The 19,505-nt window shown below is 44.7% G+C and overlaps 1 protein-coding gene across 2 annotated transcripts in view; it reads left to right on the top strand.

Annotated features, from left to right (window-relative positions):
* Window positions 1–6: 6 nt before the first annotated feature.
* EVL (Enah/Vasp-like) overlaps window positions 7–19,505 on the top strand; it is a 148,840-nt gene continuing 129,341 nt past the window's right edge. Inside the window, exon 1 of one of the 2 annotated variants that reach the window (XM_049612171.1) lies at window positions 7–40. In XM_049612171.1, coding sequence (XP_049468128.1) covers window positions 36–40 — 5 coding nt within the window. In that variant the 5' untranslated portion in view covers window positions 7–35. Of the gene's footprint in view, window positions 41–315; window positions 454–19,505 lie in introns of those variants that run through there. The other variant, XM_049612169.1, reaches the window with a different exon arrangement.

Raw genomic sequence — 19,505 nt, 5'->3', positions numbered from 1 at the left:
CCCCCCGGCCCCGCGCGCCCGCCCTGGCAGCGACAATGAGGTGAGTCGGGAGGGGCGGCGCGGCGGGGAGAGGACCCGGCGGGCGGCGGCGGGGCAGCCTCGGGAGCGGCGTGGGGGCGTCGAGGACGGCGAGCGGGGCGGGGGCGACGGCGGGGGCGGCGTGCGGGGGGGGGGCGGGGGGCACCTGCGGGGCCAGGGGGGCGGGCGCTCGGCCTCCTCTCTCGGGCGGGCCCCCTGGGCGCCCCCTCCCCACCCCCGGCCGCGCTCCTGGGCGGGGCGGTCGTGTCCTTCACCCACCCCCCTCCTTCGGCCCCTTTCCCTGTCTTCTCCCGGAAAGTGCAGGACCCCAAACCACCCCTCCCTGATGTACCACCCAGCCAGGGCTGTGCTGGGTGTCAGGCCGAGAACTGGAGCCCTGCCGGCGCCCACGAGCCCGGAATTCCTTCTCCCGAGGTAACCCAGCCCCGACTCGTAGGGGTCATCACTTCCTTGCCGTTTTTTTCTGTGTAATTTTACCTTCTGAGCACAGAATGTATACCACCTCTGGTGTCCGTAGTTTCATCTTGCTTGTTTCGTGAACTTGACGTAAACGAAACAATACAATACACGTTCTTTTGTGTCTGGCTTCCTTCACTCAAGCTGTTGAGATTCACCCATTTTTTGCTGACCTGTAGATTTCTGTTGCATGACTGTACCACAATTTAGCCATTGCACTGTTGGGAGACGTTTCGATTATTTCTACCTTTTGGCTATTACGAATACTCTTGTGTGTTTCCCGGTGCACTCATTTCTGTTGGGTATATACCTGGCAGTGGAATTTTTAGGTCAAGAAATGCGCAGCTCTTCAAATTTAATAAATACCGAGTTTCCAAAGGGTTTGACCAATCTACAGTGGTACCAGCAAGTGTATGAGAGTTCTTGAGCTCCACATCCTTGCTTGCCCGCACTGGGTATTGTCGGTCTTAAACTTTAGCCATCCTGGTGGGTCTGAAGTGGTATCCCGTTGTGGTTTTAAATTGTAGTTTCCTGCGAGCTGATGAGGGTGAACATCTTTTCATGTTTATTTGGTATCCTTTTTTACGATGGGCCTGTTCAGATGTTTTGCCCAGTTTTCTTTGGGGCTTACATGTCTTTTCTCCCCTAATTTGTAATTCTTTTCCAAAGTCAAGAAGATAGTTTCTTACAACATCTTGCAGAAATCTTAGGATTTTGCTTTTCAAATTAAGATCTACAGGCCACTTGGAATTTGTTTTTGTGTAACTTTGTGCATGTGTGTGTGTGTGTGTAACTTGTGGAATTGATTTTCTTCTGGAAAAGGGACTAATTTCATTTTAATAGCACCGTTTATTCAGCACTGATTATCACAAAAGGCATCCTTTCCCCATAGCTCTTCAGTGGCTTCTTTGTCACCTTCCAGTCTTCCATTTGGGACCATTCTTCACCTGAAAAATACTCTTTAGTATCCTTTAAGGTAGGTCTGGGGTGACAGATTCTTACAGTGTGTGTTTGCAAATGTTATTATTTACCTGCATTTAAAAAAAAAAGCCAGCTTGATTGAGATACAATTCACACACCATAAAATGTGCTCATTTAAAATATACAGTTCAGGGGCACCTGGGTGGCTTAGTCAGTTAAGTATCTGATTCTTGATTTTGTCTCTTGATTTTGTATGATCGCACAGTTCGTGAGATTGACCCCAAGTCACGCTCTGCATTCGTGCCTAGCCTGCTTGGGATTCTCTTTCATGCGCACACTCTCTGTCTCTCTCTCAAAATAAATAAATAAACTTAAAAAAAATAAAGTATACAGTTCAGGAGTTTTTGGTATTTTCACAGAGTTCTGCAACTATTACCACAATCTAATTTTATTTATTTTTTAATGTTTGTTTATTTTTGAGAGTGCGGGAGAGGGGCGAGGGGGGGAGGGACAGAGAGAGAGAGAGGGACAGAAGAGCCAAAATGGGCTCTGTACCAACAGTAGTTAGCCTGATGCGGGGCTCGAACCGACGAACCAAGAGATCTTGACCTGAGCCAAAGCCAGAGGCTCAATCAGCTGAGCCACCCGTGCACCCTGGCCACAATCCAATTTTAGAACATTTTCCGACATCGCGAACGGTCTTCTCAGTACTTACAGAATTCTTGGTTTGCCATTGTTTCCTTTTAGCATTTCAAATCTATTTCATTATTTCTGACTTGGATTGTTTCTGTTGTGAAGCCACATGTCAGTCTGTCATTCTTTTGAAAGTAGTCTTTTTCTCTGGATACTTTTAAAATGTTCTCTTTGTCTTTGGTTTCTCATTGCTGTCCCTGGTATGTTTTTTTTTTAATTATAATAAGGGTGCTTAGGGCTTCTTGAACCTGTGGCCCAACATCTTTCTTTAGTTTTGGAAGCCATCAGCCATTAGTACTTCAAATATTGCTTCTGTCCCATTCTGTCTCACCTTTCTTTCTGGAACTGTAGTTAATACATGTTAGATCATTCACTGGATATTCTGCCTCTTAATCTTTCTTCTGTATTTCCTTTCTGATGGTCTGTCCTTCATTCTGGATATCTCCTCACTTATCTTTTTTCTTTTGTAAATGATCTATTAAACCTATCAATTGAGGTTTTGTTTTTGTTTTGTTTTTTTTTACACCCAATATGGGGCCAAACTCATGACCCTGAGATCAAGAGTCACATGCTCTACTGACCTAGCCAGGTGGGTACCTCTCAGTTGAGTTTTTCATTTCAGTTCTGTATTTTTTGGTTCTTTAATTTGCATTTGCTTTGCTTTTTATAGTTTACCATTATCTGCCAAAATTATCGATCTTGTCTTTTGGATATGGTGTGCATAATTATCTTAAAGCTTGTCTGATTATGGCACTATATGTGAGTCATTTCCAATGTCTGTTTTCTCTTGGTTTTCATTCATTCTGTCTTATCTCCTTATGTGCCTAGTTTTTGTTGTTTTCTTTTTTTAATTTTGTGCTGGATATTGAATTTGCATAATTGTTTGTAGAAATAATTTGAGATCTAAGATGACATTTTCCTCTGCCAGAGATTAATTCACATTTGCTTTTGTCAGGCAAATGGGGCGCTTAGGATCTGGAGTCACTTCAGTGCCATATCAGGGATTGAGCTGTTTCTTTTTTATTTTTTTTATTGTTTATTATTTTTGAGAGAGAGAGAGAGACAGACACACAGACACTGGGAGCAAGCAGGGAAGGGGCAGAGAGAGAGGGAGACACAGAAACGGAAGCAGGCTCCAGGCTCTGAGCTGTCAGCCCAGAGCCCGACGCGGGGCTTGAACCCATGAACCATGAGATCATGACCTGAGCTGAAGTCCGACGCTCAACGCACTGAGCCACCCACGCGCCCCCTAGCATTCCCTTTAGAATTGGCAAACACCCCTAGAGAAAAGTAGCCCTAAATACTGAGCTCACTTCCCTGAGTCTCTGATGTGTCTTCTTCCCTCAGGCCTCCAAGCAGATATTTAGTGTATTTTTTCTCTGCGTTTCTGGTTCTCTTTAGCTGGAGATTGTTCTAATTTACTTGGTCCCCGGTTACTGGCAGTAAAAGCCCCTCCTGCATGCACGTTAGGGGTAGTTTGAGTCAGTATTCAGTTCTGCAGGAAATTTAAGCTATAGCAGGCTCTAGAAGCTGGGGAGAATAACAGCTATTTTCTTATAGCTGTCAACTATGTTAGATTGTCATGGTTTCTGAAATGCTCTTAGAATCAAGATAATCTTAAGAATATATTCTTATTTCCTTTGAATATGTAATTAATTGAAAAAAATGTAGGTAAGTTCAGATCATTACTATGATGCAAAGGATTTTGGAAGCAGATGCTTTCTTCTCATTTGTCCATGTTTCTTCCTTTCTCCTGTTTTGATTTCCTTGTTTATTTGGTAAAAATTACCCTTTATCTGCTCCTCTTGAATAGAACATTTAAACTTTTGATCAATAATAGCCTACTAGCCTTCTCTGACCCTGTTCTTTTGGATCAACTGTAAAAAGGCACAGCTATAGGAATGGAAGTTTGTAAGTGGCTTTTCCAAAATGAGGCATTCGGTTATTCATTTTCTTTAAGTTGTCTGTTTTTTACACAGATTTTTCAAAATGCTGCTGACACTTGGGGCACCTAGGTGGCTCAGTCGGTTGAGCATCTGATTTCAGCTCAGGTCAAGATCTCGCGGTCTGTGAGTTTGAGCCCCGCATCGGGCCCTGTGTGGACAGCTCAGAGCCCGGAGCCTGCTTTGGATTCCGTGTCTTCCTCTCTCTCTCTGCCCCTCCCCTGCTCATGTTCTGTCTCTCTCTCTGTCAAAAATAAACGTTAAAAAAAAATTTTTTTAATGCTGCTGACAGTTTACCATGGTTCTCTGTCACCGGCTGTTTATAGTTAAGCACTGATTTACGTATGTTGACATGTACCTCAAGGATGTGGCTTTTGCAGAAGGCCTAAATGAGGTCTGTTCCTTACCTTCCTTGTCAACTCAGACAAATGATTGGGATAGTTATAAACAACCTGGTTCATCCACGAAAAACACTTTGCTTTTTGTTCAATCCTGAATTTTTTTTCAGTGGGCATAACACATGATTTTTCTTGCTAGATAACCTCACGGGAGTGTAGAGATGTGATCTGTTCATAAAGGTCTGCAAGGTAGTCTACAAATCATCCCTTTTAAGAAGTGTCTAGGGGCACCTGGGTGGCTTAGTCGGTTAAGCGTCTGACTCTTGATTTCAGCTCAGGTCGTGATCTCACTGCCTGCAGGGTTCAAGCCCCGCTTCAGGCTCTGTGCTGACGGCATGGAGCCTGCTTGGGATTCTCTCTCTCCCTCTCTCTGCCCACCCCCTCAAAATAAATAAAACACATTTTAAAAATCTTTTTAAAAAAGTGTCTAAGGCATCGGGCTGGATTCTCATGAATAAACTGAACATTTGAGGCACATATTTTTCACATATTTTAGGGGAAAAGTCCTGTTGAATCAAATTCCTTGGATAATTAAGGCTGTACCTGAGTGATTTTTTAAATTTTATTTTATAGGGTATTGCCTGAATTCTCCCCTTTTCCTAACAGACCTTAATGTATTTTCATGTCGTAATTCAGAGTCAGTTTTTGAGGGCTTAATGTTGCCTGGTGTTGGATTCTATGGGTAAGTGGGTGAAAAGAACCAGATCTTCCCTCCCAGTAGTCCCTGTCCCTAAATGATTTCTAGACATTTACTAGATTCATTCTGTATCCTTTTCTACTTACAACCAACCAACCAACCCCCCCCCCCCCAACAGACTACTGTATTTCTCTTTATGTACTTTAGTCATTTATCTGTTGAGTCATTTATCTGAATATTTTCCCTATCTGCCTTTTATTTTTATACATATATACGTATATGTATATGTATATATATATATATATATATACACACACACATATAAGATTCAGATTTTTATGTCAATAAGTCATTTTCTTCATGGCTTTTCTGTCATTTCTTATATTTAAGAAATCGTTCTAGAAGTTTGATAAGTATTTAAGTTGTTTTTCTGTTTTATATGTAAAATCTAAAAAAAGTCATCCTTCAAATTGTCTGGAATATGGGGTGAAGATCAAGATTACGTTTTTTTCAAAATCACTGATTATATACTTGACTCTATCAGTGGATACATGGCAGAGATATCAGGAATGTTTTCTAAGTGGATGGCGGTACTGACATCTGGATCTCAACATTGTCTTCGGGGGTGTCTGTTGCAGCCAGTAACACCTGAAGGAGGACCACCCACGGTCCCAACAGGGCCAGCCTCGTGTACGTAAGGCATGGCCGGTCTGGCATCCTGCGGGTCTGGTTTTGTACCAAGGAACCGCCTCATCTGGGCCAAGGGCACTTGATCAATCTTGGAGTTATACGGAGTGCAGTGCGGTTATAGGGCACAGTGCAAGATACACAGGCACGAACAGAGTCCTTATTAATCACTGTTGGCCTGCACTAGCTCACACATTTGGGTCCAAGTACATTTCTGAATGCAGTGCTGCAGAAGGGGGGCAGGAGAGCATTTCTCCAAGTCATTGCAAAGTCATGTCAGGGAGAGCAGCTATAGGTGGGGGTATTTTCTGTGTATTTTCCTAGGATCTCCTCTGTTGCTGTGTTTGCCAGTTTTTAGGCCAGTGCCACTAACTTACTGACGTTGTAGATGGTTTTGTTTTTATTTTGAGTTGTACTCTTGATGGAAGTTTTAATGTCAATAATTTGTCAAAGAATACACAGCAGTTTGGGAACCTGTTTCAGAAAATATTCGTTCAAGCCAGCCAGATTCCAGTGTCCTTTGTGTGAGACATGTATGGAAATGGTTCTGATAGCTTTCACTAGTGATTTCCCAAGCTGATGACGTCACCATGAATCATAGTGGCTTTTGTTTTGTTTTCTGTTATTCTGTTTTCTTTTATTGTAAATTCAAGTTAACGTACAGCGTAATATTCGTTTCAAGTGTACAGTTGAGTGATTCAGCACTTTCACACGATGCCTGGTGCTCATCACAAGTGTGCTCCTTAATCCCCGTCACCTGTTTATCCCCTCTTCCCCACACTCCTCCCCTTTGGTAACCACCAATGTGCTATCTCTAGTTAAGAGTCTGTTTCTTGGGGAGTGCCTGGGTGGCTCCATAGGTTAGGCGTCCCGATTTCGGCTGAGGTCACGATCTCGAGGTTCGTGAGTTCGAGCCCCACATGGGGCTCTGTGCTGACAGCTCGGAGCCCGGAGCCCGCTTCAGATTCTGTGTCTCCCTCTCTCTCTGCCCCTCCCCTGCTCACGCTCTGACTCTCTGTCTCCCTCTCTCTCTCTCAAAACTAAGTAAACACTAAAAAAAGAAAAGAATCTGTTTCTTGGTTTGCCCCTCTCTCTCTCTTTTCCCCTTTGTTTATTTCTCAAATTCTACGTCTGAGTGAAATCGTATGGGTTTTGTCTTCCTCTGACTTATTTCACTTAGCATAACATTCTCTAGCTCCATCCATGTTGTTGCAAGTGCCAGGATTTCATTCCTTTTTATGGCTGAGTAATACTCCTTTTAATATATGTACGGTATCTTTATCCGTTCATCAGTCAGTGGACATTTGGGCTGTTTCCGTAATTTGGCTGTTGTAGGTAGTGCTGCTATGAACATCGGGGTGCGTGTATCCCTTTGAATTCGTGCTTTTGTGTCCTTTGGGTAAACACCTAGTAGTGCAATTGCTAGGTCGTGGGGTAGTTCTATTTTTAACTTTTTGAGGAACCTCCATCCTGTTTTCCAGAGTGGCTGCCCCGGTTTGCATTCCCACCAACGGTGCACGAGAGTTCCCCTTTCTCTGCGTCCTCACCAACACTCGTTTCTCGTGTTGTCGATTTTAGCCATTCTGACAGGTGTGAGGTGATAACTCACTGTAGTTTTGATTTGTGTTTCTGTGATGATGTGTGATGTTGAGCATCTTTTCACGTGTCTGTTGGCCATCTGTATGTCTTCTTTGGAAAAGTGTCTTTTCGTGTCTACTGCCTGTTTTTTGTTAATTTTTTTTTAATGTTTGTTTATTTTTGAGAGAGAGGGATAGAGCTCAAGTGGGGAGGGGCAGAGAGAGAGGGAGACGCAGAATCCGAAGCAGGCTCCAGGCTCCAGCTGTCAGCGCAGAGCCTGACGTGGGGCTTGAACCCACGAACCATGAGATCACGACCCGAGTCAGATGTTTAACTGACTGAGCCACTCAGGTGCCCCTGCCTGTTTTTTAGTTGGATTATTTGTTTTTTGGGTGTTGAGTTTTATAAATTATTTATATATTTTGGGTATGAACTCTTTATCAGATATGTCATCTGCAAACCTCTTCTTCCATTCTGTAGGTTCCCTTTAATTTTGTTGATTATTTCCTTTGCTGTGCAGAAACTTTTCATTTTGATGAAGTCCCAATAGTTTATTTTTGCTTTTGTCTCCCTTGCCTCCAGTGATGATTCTAGTAAGAAGTTGTTACAGCCGAGGTCAAAGAGGTTACTGCCTGTGTTCTCCTCTATTTTGATGGTTTCCTGCCTCCCATTTAGGTCTTTAATCCATCTTGAGTTTACTTTTGTGTACAGTGTAAGAAAGTGGTCCAGGTTCATTGTTCTGCATGTTGCTGTCCAGTTTTCCCAGCATCATTGTTGAAGAAACTGTCTTTTTCCCCGTTGGATATTCTTTCCTGCTTTGTTGAAGATTAATTGACTGTATAGTTGTGGGTTGACAATGATTTTTAATATGAGCGACGTCATCCTTTTGTTAAAGTACTGTCATTTTGAATTTTGCTGGTTTGGTAGTTTTGTTTGTGTCTAGTCTCATCAACATCATAGATTTAACCTTAGATTTGCAATTGTACATAAATAAGCTGCAGGAAAATAAACCAGTTTCCCTTTAAAGGGAATCCATATACCACCCAAATTTGAACTTTGTCGTAGATTATAAGCTTGACGATGACTCTGAGTTGTTAAGTGACTGTCATAAGTGCTATAGTGACGTGCGATTGGAGAGTTCCTCCCCCTGACATCGGTGTGGGGATGGGAAGGTCCCCTGAGCAAACAATTCTAAGTAGAGGTTTCTCTTTCCTGCCCCAAAAGAAGATCCTCATAGAAACAATTTCTAGTGGAAATTTTCTCTTTCTTTTTGGAAAAATAACTTCTTCCTGATTTAAACGGTACATATTACATGTGGAGAATTTGAAAACATAGGAAAGTAGAGAGGACAGACAGTACAAACCAGCATTGATCCTACTGTCCAGGGAAGAAAACCACATTAAACGTGGGCCATAGTTCCTTTATGTAAGGGGACATTTTCACAAAATTGATATTGTACTGTGTATTTATTTTGGATAGCTTACATTTAACATGTATGAGTTACCCCCTCGTTAAATATTCTTTGAAAATATTTTAAAAACCTGAATAATATCATATGGTATGCCATAATTTATTTATTAGTACCCAATTTGGGGACAGTTAGCTTGATTTTAGGATTTCATCATTGTAAACAACACAATGGTAAATGTCTGCACAAAATTCTTGGGGTACACCTTTGGTTATTTCCTCAAGATAAATTAGTAAAATGGCATTATTTACTGGCATCAGAGGGTATACACATTTTTAAGGCTATTGATACACATCAGAATGTTAATTTTAAAAAAGAGAAAAGAGGGGCGCCTGGGTGGCTCAGGTCATGATTTCGCAGTCCGTGAGTTCGAGCCCTGCGTCAGGCTCTGTGCTGACAGCTCAGAGCCTGGAGCCTGTTTCAGATTCTGTGTCTCCCTCTCTCTGTCTCTCTCTGTCTCAAAAATAAATAAACGTTAAAAAAATTTTTTTTTTAAAAAAAAAAGAGAAAAGAAAGAGATAAAGCTAATGAAAGGAAGTTTAATCCTGTCCTTAGCTTGGAGATTCCCTCCAAAAAGCCAAGGCCTAGAAAAACAATCAGAAGTAAATGGTGTGGTTCCATGGGCTGACCAGTGGGGGGAGCCCTGTTCCTGAGTCCTCTAATAGCTGCTGGGTCTAAAGGTGGACTGTCTGTCTTCAAGGCTGTGTGAAAGACATCTCAGTTTGGGGTTAATATCAGAATGTGAATAAACTCTCTTAAAAACTGTTGTGATACGCCACATTTTGCCCCCTGTATTCCAAGCACCCTGGGTTTATAGAGTCAGATCTGTTTCTGCCCCAGAGCCACTCCTTAACCTGACTGAGCAAATTCCTTAACCCTCCTAAGCCTCAATTTTTCTCCCATATATAATGAGAATAATTCCACTTCCTGCAGAGGGTTTTGTGAGGACCAAATGAAAATGCAGAAGTTCTTAGCCTATGGTGTTCAACAAACGTTAGTTATCTACCTCCCCACTGCAATTTGTTATGTCTACAAGAAGAGAAACCCTGAAACCATCTGGAATGATTCTGATTTCAAATATTCTGTCCTTTGTCAATCACCGTACAACTCATCTACCATCAGCGGTCATTTTTTGGTTCAGAAGCCACAGTTGCTGTTGATGCTTCAACTTCTCTACAAGTTATAAATGATACAGAAGAGAACCGTTAAAATAAAGACAATAAGGAGGCAGGTTGTTTTGGGGAAGAAGAGGTCACCGTACCAGAAAATTCATATCAAGAAATAGTTACTACAGTTGAGCACGTTTAGCTGTGAGATTCACAGAAGCCGTGGCAGAAAGGGCAGCACGAGCCGATGCTTGCCTGTCGTGCTGGAGTAGCACCGACACGCCTTTGCAGAGCTCTAAAGACGTTTTCTGGGGATCTTAGAGACAGTGGACAGCTTACCTTACGAGTGTGCTTTTGGAAGCCTCTTACACACCTCCTCCAGTCCTTTCTCCCTTGTGATAGCTTGACCTGGGGCCCTTCTGTCAAAGCTTCTGGAACCTGGAAACAGTCTCTGGCTTCTGCCCTCCACTGGGCTCTCTCTGTGCAGCTGTGTCTGTTGCTCTGCTCTTTTTTCCTCTGTTCTCTCTCAAAGGATGCTAAATCAGAAAAGATCTGACAGACTAACTCACCAGTGGACCAAAGTCTACTTCCTTTTCCCTTTCACCTTGCTAACTTCCAAGCCTTCAAATCCTAGTTTATTTATTTAAAGTTTATTTATTTTGAGAGAGAGAGAGAGAGAGAGAGAGGGCACACTTGTGTGTGGGAGGGGCAGAGAGAGGGAGAGACACAATTCCAAGCAGGCTCCATGCTGTCAGCACAGAGCCCGATGTGGGGCTTGAACTCATGAATTGTGAGATCATGACCTGAGCCGTGATCAAGAGTCAGATGCTTTACTGACTGAGCCATCCAGGTGCCCCCAAATCTTAGTTTAAACACCACTTCCTCCAGGAGTGAACCTTGACCCCTCCCCTGGCCGAGGGCCCTTACTTGCTATTTGCCTCTGTGGCATCCCATATTTCCTTTTCCATAACTCTTTCTATTTTTAATTACTTACATTTTTTTCTCTTATGTTTCATAAAGGATTATGCTTATTTTGATCTCGGTTGGATCCCTGGAGCCTAGCACTGTGCCTGGCACTTGGTAAATGCTTGATAAATATTGATGTGGCCGTCAAGACCTTAAACGGATAGGAAAATCATGACATTCATTCCAGCTTGCCCTGAGTCCTTCCAAGAACAACATTCCAGGCAGCCACCCCCAAACCGTAGAAGCTGGCATCCAAATGAGAGCTGTTTTGTGATGTGAATAATGAATTAATGCATTGCTGGGGTGACAGTGCGTTAGTCTGTTGTTTCCATACTGCTGCAGTGGGACGTATTTATCTGTTGATGCGTGGAAGGATTTTTTGTCCCGTTATTTCTTTGTAAGGACATTATGGACTGTCACTCTTAGTGTTCTGGATGTTTCTCAATCTTTGCTGTGCCTGGGAATCGCTTGTGTGTGTTCTTCCAAAATGCAGATCCCATTGCCAGAGATGGAGGGATGCTTTCTCAAAATCTTTTTTTTTCTTTCTATTAATGGACTTTATATTTTAGAACAAGTTCAGATTTACAGAAAAATTGAGCAGATAATACAGAGAGTTCCCATATGCCCTACACACATATATACAATTTCTCCCTCTGTTATTAACATCTTACGTTTTGGGGACATTTGTTACACTTAATGAGCGAATATTGATATTCTTATTAGCCAAAGTCCACTCGTCAAGTTTCCTTGTTTTTACCTTGTGTCCTTTTTCTGTTCCAGGGTCCCATCCAGGACACCACATTACATTTTGTTGTTGTGCCTGCTTTAACTCCTCTTGGCTGTGATAGTTTTCCAGACTTTCCTTATTTTTGATGACCTTGACTATTTTGAGGAATATTGGTTAGGATTGTAGGATGGCCCCTCTCATGGAATTTGTCTCGTGTTTTTCTCGCGATTAGAGTGAGGTTGTCAGCTCTGGGGAGGAAGGTGACAGAGATACGGTGCCCTTTTCATCACTTCATGTAGAGGGTACCTACTAGCAACATGATTTATGACTGTTGATGTTGACCTTGGCCACCTGGCTGATGTAGTGTTTGTCCGGTAGCATCCTTGTAAAGTTCCTCTCGGTCCCTTTTTTAAGAAAGTTACTATTCACGGCCTGCAATTAAGGAGTAGAGAGTTCCGCTGCTTCTCCTGATGTGTGCTTTTTAAATATTAATAATTAAGTATTTTTATACACATTAGAAAAACAGTGCATCCCATCTGTGGTATCCTAACTGGGTTCCCCAGGAGGCTGCGTCTGAGGCAAAGGCCGTGTGAGAGGAGCTTTGGAGGGAGTGTCCCCTCTGGGGGCCGGAAGAAGGACAGGGCAGTGCAGTGGAAGGAGGAAGAGCCAGGACGGGCATTCGGTCCTGATGAGGCCAAGGCTCTAGGCGGCCCAGGACTCATACTTGTGGGGAGAAAGGGAGCAGCGCATACCCAGCAGCTGCCGTCCTCCTTTGACAGAGGATTGCCCCGGGGGCCTTCGTCGCCCTGCACCTGGAGGTGTTCCCCTGGAGGGCCCCTGTGGCAGCCGCTGGAGCAGGGACCCGGAGGCAGGTCGGCGGTGGCGGGAATCAGAAACAGGTGACGCAGCAGTGGAAGTGGTCCGGAAGACGTGCTCCCTGCACGGGGTTTTGTGAATATTCGTACTACATAGGAGGTAAATCAATTTCACTGTTTTAATCTCCTCGTTCATTGCTTCTTGATTTTCAGTCATTGCTGGAAAGCTTCCTATACTTCCAGGTTGACTTTGCCTGTGTTTTTCTAGTACTTGTATAATTTCTTTTCTTTTTGTTGTGCCCAGATGTTTTAACCTCCGACCCATTTGCGATGCCATATACGGTTTGAGGGATGGATCCAATTTTGTCCGTTTCTGTCTGGTTTTTCAGTTATCCCAGTGCCACTTATTAAAAGTTCTGTTTTCTCCCACTGTTTTGAGATGCCTCCAATTGTTTTTGAGATGCCGTCTTTTGTCATATTTAATCTGACCTATTTCTCAATTTTCTGTTACATTTCATTGGTCTATATTTATTCATGTGCCAATGTTTTTCATTCAGGAGACTTTATTTTATTTACTTATTTTTGAGAGACAGAGAGAGAGCACAAGTGGGGGAGGGACAGAGAGACTGACTCACAGAATCTGAAGCAGGCTCCAGGCTCTGGGCTGTCAGCACAGAGCCCAACATGGGGCTCGAACTCACAAGCTGTGAGATCATGATCTGAGCCAAAGTCGGATGCTTAACCGACTGAGCCACCCAGGAGTCTCTAGTTAAAGAGGCTTTATAATAGGTGTTAATATTTAGTAGGGCTAGTACTCTCATGTTGTTCTAGGGAGTTGATTTTAAGGTTTTTTTTTTTTTCTTGAGAGAGAGCGCCCACCCAAGCAAGCGGGGGAGGGGCAGAGAGAGAGAATCCCAAGCAGGCTCCACGCTGTGAGCATGGAGCCCAGTGTGGGGCTTGAACCCACAAAACATGAGATCATGACCTGAGCTGAAACCAAGGGTCAGACCCTTAACTCAGGTGCCCCTCATGCGTTGGTTTTAAAGAAAAAGATGATGTAGTAGCACTCATATTAAATAGACATGACAAAAATCACGAGTGACCAGAGTTTGGGAAATAGTACTTTAACCCCAAGGAACAAATCTGGAATGGCATGGTTCAGGCATCTGTGTGCCCCTTGGGGAGACTTCTCATTTATCACGTGATGCATGTGGCTTTTGAATATGAATCCAAGAGATAATGAGTGAGGCTAGAGGTCCCTTACAGGCAATATGACTTTTCCGAGTAGGATTTTTAGCATGTTAAGGTAACCCCTACCCTTAGTCATCCGCCCCCCAAATTACTGATGAAACCACAAGCTGTTTTGGAGGATTTTGACCTGTTAAAAATACTCATTTGTAAAACTATAGAAAGAGATCCTCTAAGTCTCAGGGTTTTTAGCTCTCACTGGGTATCAGAAATACTTGAAAAGACCCTCTTCCCTACCTCTCCTCCTGTGCTGGGGCCCTACCTCAGAGATTCTGTCAATCTGGAGTAAGGTGGTTGTGTTGTTTTAACGGTAAAACAATAAATTAGATTTTTATTATTATTAAATGTGCACCCATAGTTGAGAACTAGTGACCTAGTCCCGAGGTCAGGAGCAAGGCTGGTTTTTTTTTGGCATTGCAGCGGACCTAGCAGTGGACCAAAACATAGTAAGTAAATGATATGTGAGTCCCTCCTTTCTCAGATGAGAAAACAGACCCCAGAGGTCACTTGCCTGGGGCTCACAAGGGCATGAGACGCAGGTGTGGTGTTTTTGGGTTTTTTTCCACTCTCCTCTGTCCGCATCGTCCCCTTTACTTACAGGCAGAAGTGGGCAAGAGCACTTGCTGTCTTGAGTCCTGTGTTGTCCAGTGTCGTCATCTCGACCCTAGCTCCCCCTACTCGGTACGGCAGAAAGTACAGCGCAGGGGTGAGCCTGAGACTCTGTGGTAGGATCACTGGGCTGTGTCAGCCAGTGTTCAGGGCCAGCCCGCCTGGGGGAGGGGGGAGGGTGGGAGAGGACGAGGGGAGAAGGGGCAAGGACACGGCGAAGTGCTGGCAAAGTGCGTTCCTCGTGCACCTGCTCTGTGCCAGGCTCTGAGCCTTCGAGGTCACAGCTATCTCCGTTTTGGGCAGGAGCTTCACACCTTCGATCCCAGCCCTTTGTAGTCAGATTTTCGATTACAGTGCATGATGATATTACTTCTGATTAATGCTTTATTTTAATTAGGATGTCTGGTTTTTTGTTAGTCAACAGTAATTCCAAATCTGTTTTCCCACAGCCCAGATTGCTTCCTTCAGTCTTGATTTGGGGTAGTCCCCTGGGAAAGACTCAAATTGCAAAACTGGTTCAGTTTTAAACAGAGGTTGTGTTAAATTTGTTGGATTTGGGGGTTCTTCCGGCAGTGGTTTTTCAGGTTGTTTGGGCTAACCCAACTGAGAACAGGAGAAGGTGAAAAGTTAAGGAAGAAACCCCATTGAACACGTGGGAGGGCGACCAGGCAGAAGGATTTGCAGAGGCGGGATTCAGGATGGGATAGACGGGCAAGCCTGACATTTGGCACCATCTGTCCCCTTGACACATTGCCGAGACCGCTGAAATGGTCACCTGCGACGATGATTGGAGCGTTAGGCAGATTCACGGGGCTCGGGAGGTGCAGATTGGTATTGGAGCCGGCCAAGGGTGCGGAACCCTAGTAAACATGCCAGGGTTTCCTCCGGGCTCTGCTTAGGGACAAGGATGAACCAGAGAGACACCGGCCTCTCAGAAACGGGAGGGTATCGCAGTACCTGATGATCTTCAGATGACCTGGGGTTGTTCGTACCCCTGACCTACCTGCCTGTTAGAAGCAAGAGTAAGTCCTCTCTGGAGGAGTCTTGGGTTATTGGCAAGATTTCATGTCAGAAACGATTGGATCTTTGAGAAGAGAAAACATAGCCCCAAAGCAAGAGAAAACAGACAGTTGGAATAGACCCATCATCCGACTTGGATTTTAAAAGACCCAAGAGTAGTACGTTTAAGGAAATAAGGTGGGTTGTACCTTTCCCTGTTCATCACAGCCACCCCACCCCAGCTCGGAGGCTGACTCGACTCCACACGAGGGCGTTTCTGATTTGACTGTGGTGAGCAGGTGTGTCTGCTTCTTGCCCTCACATGTGTTTGCGTGGTTGCAAACATCTGCTTAATCCCATCCTGGGTAGCTTTGAGGTTGGGACAAGAGAGGAATTGGAATGGTGACCTGTGAGTTAGAAGAGCCCCTGAAGGTCACTTTGGATCTTACTGTGCTGTTATCATTGAGAGACATGGACATTGTGATGGAGTTAGGCAGGGTAAACACTCGTGAATGTAATTTTACACAATAAAGGTGGTGTTAAATATTTAACATAAATATAATCTCAGTGAATGTGCATTCTTTAAAAATACCTGTTTTTAAGTGTTTATTTTTGAGAGAGAGAAAGAGTGCACAGTCAGGGGAGGAGTGAAGAGAGAGGGTGAGACACAGAATCCGAAGCAGGCTCCAGGCTCTGAGCTGTCAGCACAGAGCCCCAATGTGGGGCTTGAACTCACAGACCATGAGATCATGACCTGAGCCAAAGTCGGATGCTTAACTGACTGAGTCACTCAGATACCCCAAAAAATATTTTTTAAAAGATGTTTATTTGTTTATTTTTTTTGAGAGGGGGAGAAAGAGAGAGAGCACACACACACAAACAGGGTAGGGGCAGAGAGAGAGGGAGACAGAGAATCCTGAAGCAGGCTCCAGGCTCCGAGCTGTCAGCACAGAGCCCAACACGGGGCTCAAACCCATGAACCATGAGATCATGACCTGAGCTGAAGTCAGATGCTTAACTGACTGAGCCACCCAGGCGCCCCAAAAAATACTTTTAAACTTTAAATTTACTCTAGTTAATGTGAATCTTTATTTATTTACTTATTTATTTACTTATTTATTTATTGAGGGGGGGGAGAGAGGGAGGGAGAGCACGCACACCCAGACGAGGGGCAGAGAGAGGAGGAGAGAGAGAATCCCAAGCAGGCTCTGCACTGTCAGCACAGAGCCCGACACAGGGCTCGATCTCAGAACCGTGAGGTCACGACCTGAGCCAAAATCAAGAGTTGGACACTTAACTGACTCAGTCACCCAGGCATCCCGTAAATATGAATTTTTTTAAACTGTGGACTTCTTTGTAGTATAACTACATGACTACTCCTTATTTATCTGTTTTCATGTATCACATCTGCTTAAATTTTTACTTGAAAGATATATATTGAGTACCTACCACATGCAAGGCAGTGGGCCAGGGCCAAGACTACAGACATCAGCAAGAGCTGGCCCTTAGAGGGATGTAGCCAAGAAGGGGGGTTGCGCCTGAGATGGAAGTGCCAGAGAAGACGTGTGAGTTCTTATTTTTATTTATTTTTGTTTTGCATTTGCAGTGGGCTAGTCGAGGGGGTGTTCCGTTCTGGTTCTTCCCTCTTGCACCTCTCTGAACGGGTTCATTTTCTTCCCGTTAGCTCTTCAGTTGCTTGAAGACCGTGGTCTTCAGAAAGTCCTGCCTTTTTTTAGATGTTTGTTTATTTTTGAGAGCGAGAGAGTGCACAGGGGAAGGGCAGAGAGAGGGGACACAGAGGATCCTACGTGGTCTCCGCGCTGACAGCACAGAGCCCGACGAGGGCCTCGAGCTCACGAACCGCGAGATCACGACCTGAGCTGAAGTCGGACGCTCAACCGACTGGGCCACCCAGGCGCCCCAGGTCTTGTCTTATCTCAATTAAATGTCCTCCGTTCTTCCAGTTTTTCATGATGTGTCTCTAACTAGCAGTATCCCTTTTGAGGTCCTTCCTTCCACTGAGCCCTGACGCGCTGGATCCCTCTTAGCAATGTAAACATGTAAATCCTCTCGCTGGTGTGATCACAGGCCCTGGCGCACAGATGAAGCCCTTTACACAGAATGGGAGCGCAGCGCACCTTGGAGACTGCGTGCCTGTAGACAGATCAGACGTGCCGCTGGCACCACCCGCTTGTGCCAGCTGAGATTTCTGAGCAGCGTTAAGGTACCGTTGATAAACACTTCTTTGCTGGGAAGGAGGAGAACGCTTGCCTCAATATGTGTCACTACACGAAATAGAACCGTAAGCGACGTGCTGAATCAGAGACAGAGTCCCAGATAGACGGGCAGCACTGGAAAGACGAACCGGCCGGTCCCTCGCAGGAGCAAAGAGCCACGTGCCTCAGAGTGTCCGAGGCAGCGGTGCTGAGACGCAAGGCGGTGCGGCACGGATTCCTGGAGCGGACTGTGCTCAGCCCTGGGCTGGGGGTGGAACACCTGGCTTTCTGCACGTGCGGCTCGGTCCCAAGGACACGGAGCACAGGTCCCTCGGGTTCGGCTCGTCTAAAACTGGACTCGCTGTCGCTAAATTTATGAGCAGTTGGGTTTTGGGAAAAAATGGCAAAATCCAATGGCGGGGGAAGTAGCCTTTTCAACAAATGGGGGGACAAACGAACCTCCACAAACAGCAGAATGAAGTTGAGCCTCCACCGCACTCCATGCACAAAGTTAACTCAGATTATGAACTTCAGGATAAGAATTAAAACTTTAAAACTCTTACAGGAGAAAATGGGAGTGAATCTTCATGGCTTGGGGTTAGGAGAGGTTTCTTTCTTTTTTTAAAATTAAAAAAAAATTTTTTAATGTTTATTTTTGAGAGAGAGAGACAGAAACAGCATGAGTGGAGGAGGGGCAGAGAGAGAGGGAGACACAGAATCCCAAGCAGGTTCCAGGCTCTGAGCCATCAGCACAGAGCCTGACACGGGGCTTGAACCCACGAACCGTGAGATCGTGACCCGAGCCCAAGTCAGACCTTTAACTGACTGAGCCACCCAGGAGCCCCTAGGCAGTGGTTTCTCAGACATGACACCAGAACACCCACCATGAAAGAAAAAAAGAAATGACACCAAAACACAAATGACAAATCACATTTCATCAAAATTAAAAGCTTGTGTGCTGCGTGCAGACTACACTACAAGAAAGTGACAGAACTGTTCCCGGCAAGGGAGGGAATATTTGCAGATCCTGTATCTGATAAGGGACTTCTATCTAAAATATATAAATAACTCTTATGACTTAATAATAAAAAAGACAACCTAATTTATTTATTTATAATTTATTTATGCTTATTTATTTTGAGAGAGAGTAGAAGCAGGCGAGGGCCAGAGAGAGAGAGAGAGAGAGAGGGAGAGAGAGAATCCCAAGCAGGCTCCACACTGTCCGTGCGGAGCCTGATGTGGGGCTCGAACTTGCGAACAGCGAGATCATGACCTGAGCTGAGATCGAGAGTCGGACACTTGACCGACTGAGCCACCTAGACGCCCCACAAACAACCCAATTTAAAAATGGGCAGGAGATTTAAATGGATGCTTCTCCAAGGAAGATACACAAATGGCCAATAGGCACATGAAAAGGTGTTCAGCATCCTTAGACGTGAGGAAATGCAGAGCAGAGCCCCAGTGAGACATCACTTCACCACCACTGGGTGGGCTAGCATAAAAGCATGGGAACAAAGGTTGGTGAGGACGCACGTGACCGCGCGCACGGAGTGAGAGGCTACGTGGATGCATCTGCAGGAGCCCTTGTCCATTGCTGGGGACAACGTAAAAGGGTGCAGCAGCTTTGGGAAACCGTCTGGCGGGTCCTCAAATATTAAACCCCTGAGTTACCATATGCCTCAGCACTTCCACTCCTAGGCATATACCCAAGAGAAAATAAAATCTAGGTTTACTCAAAACTTCTACGTGAATGTTCATCACAGTACTCTTCACAACAGCGGCTCCAGCCCGGCTGTCTGTGTGCTGTGACCGCGCAGACAAGACGCGGTGTAGCCACACGCTGGAATGTTACTGGGCAGCAAGAAGGAGCGAGGTACTGATACAGACATAACATGGGTGAACCTTGAAAACACGATGCCGAGTAAATGAAACCAGTCAGTAAGCCAGTCACTTGGCCAAATGGGCCACACAGGCACCCCCATTTTTTTTAAGTAATCTC

This window comes from Panthera uncia (genome assembly GCF_023721935.1).
Source record: "Panthera uncia isolate 11264 chromosome B3 unlocalized genomic scaffold, Puncia_PCG_1.0 HiC_scaffold_1, whole genome shotgun sequence".
Lineage (NCBI taxonomy): Eukaryota > Metazoa > Chordata > Mammalia > Carnivora > Felidae > Panthera > Panthera uncia.
The sequence above is the reverse complement of the archived record's forward strand: the minus strand, read 5'-3'. Positions and strand labels throughout refer to the sequence as shown.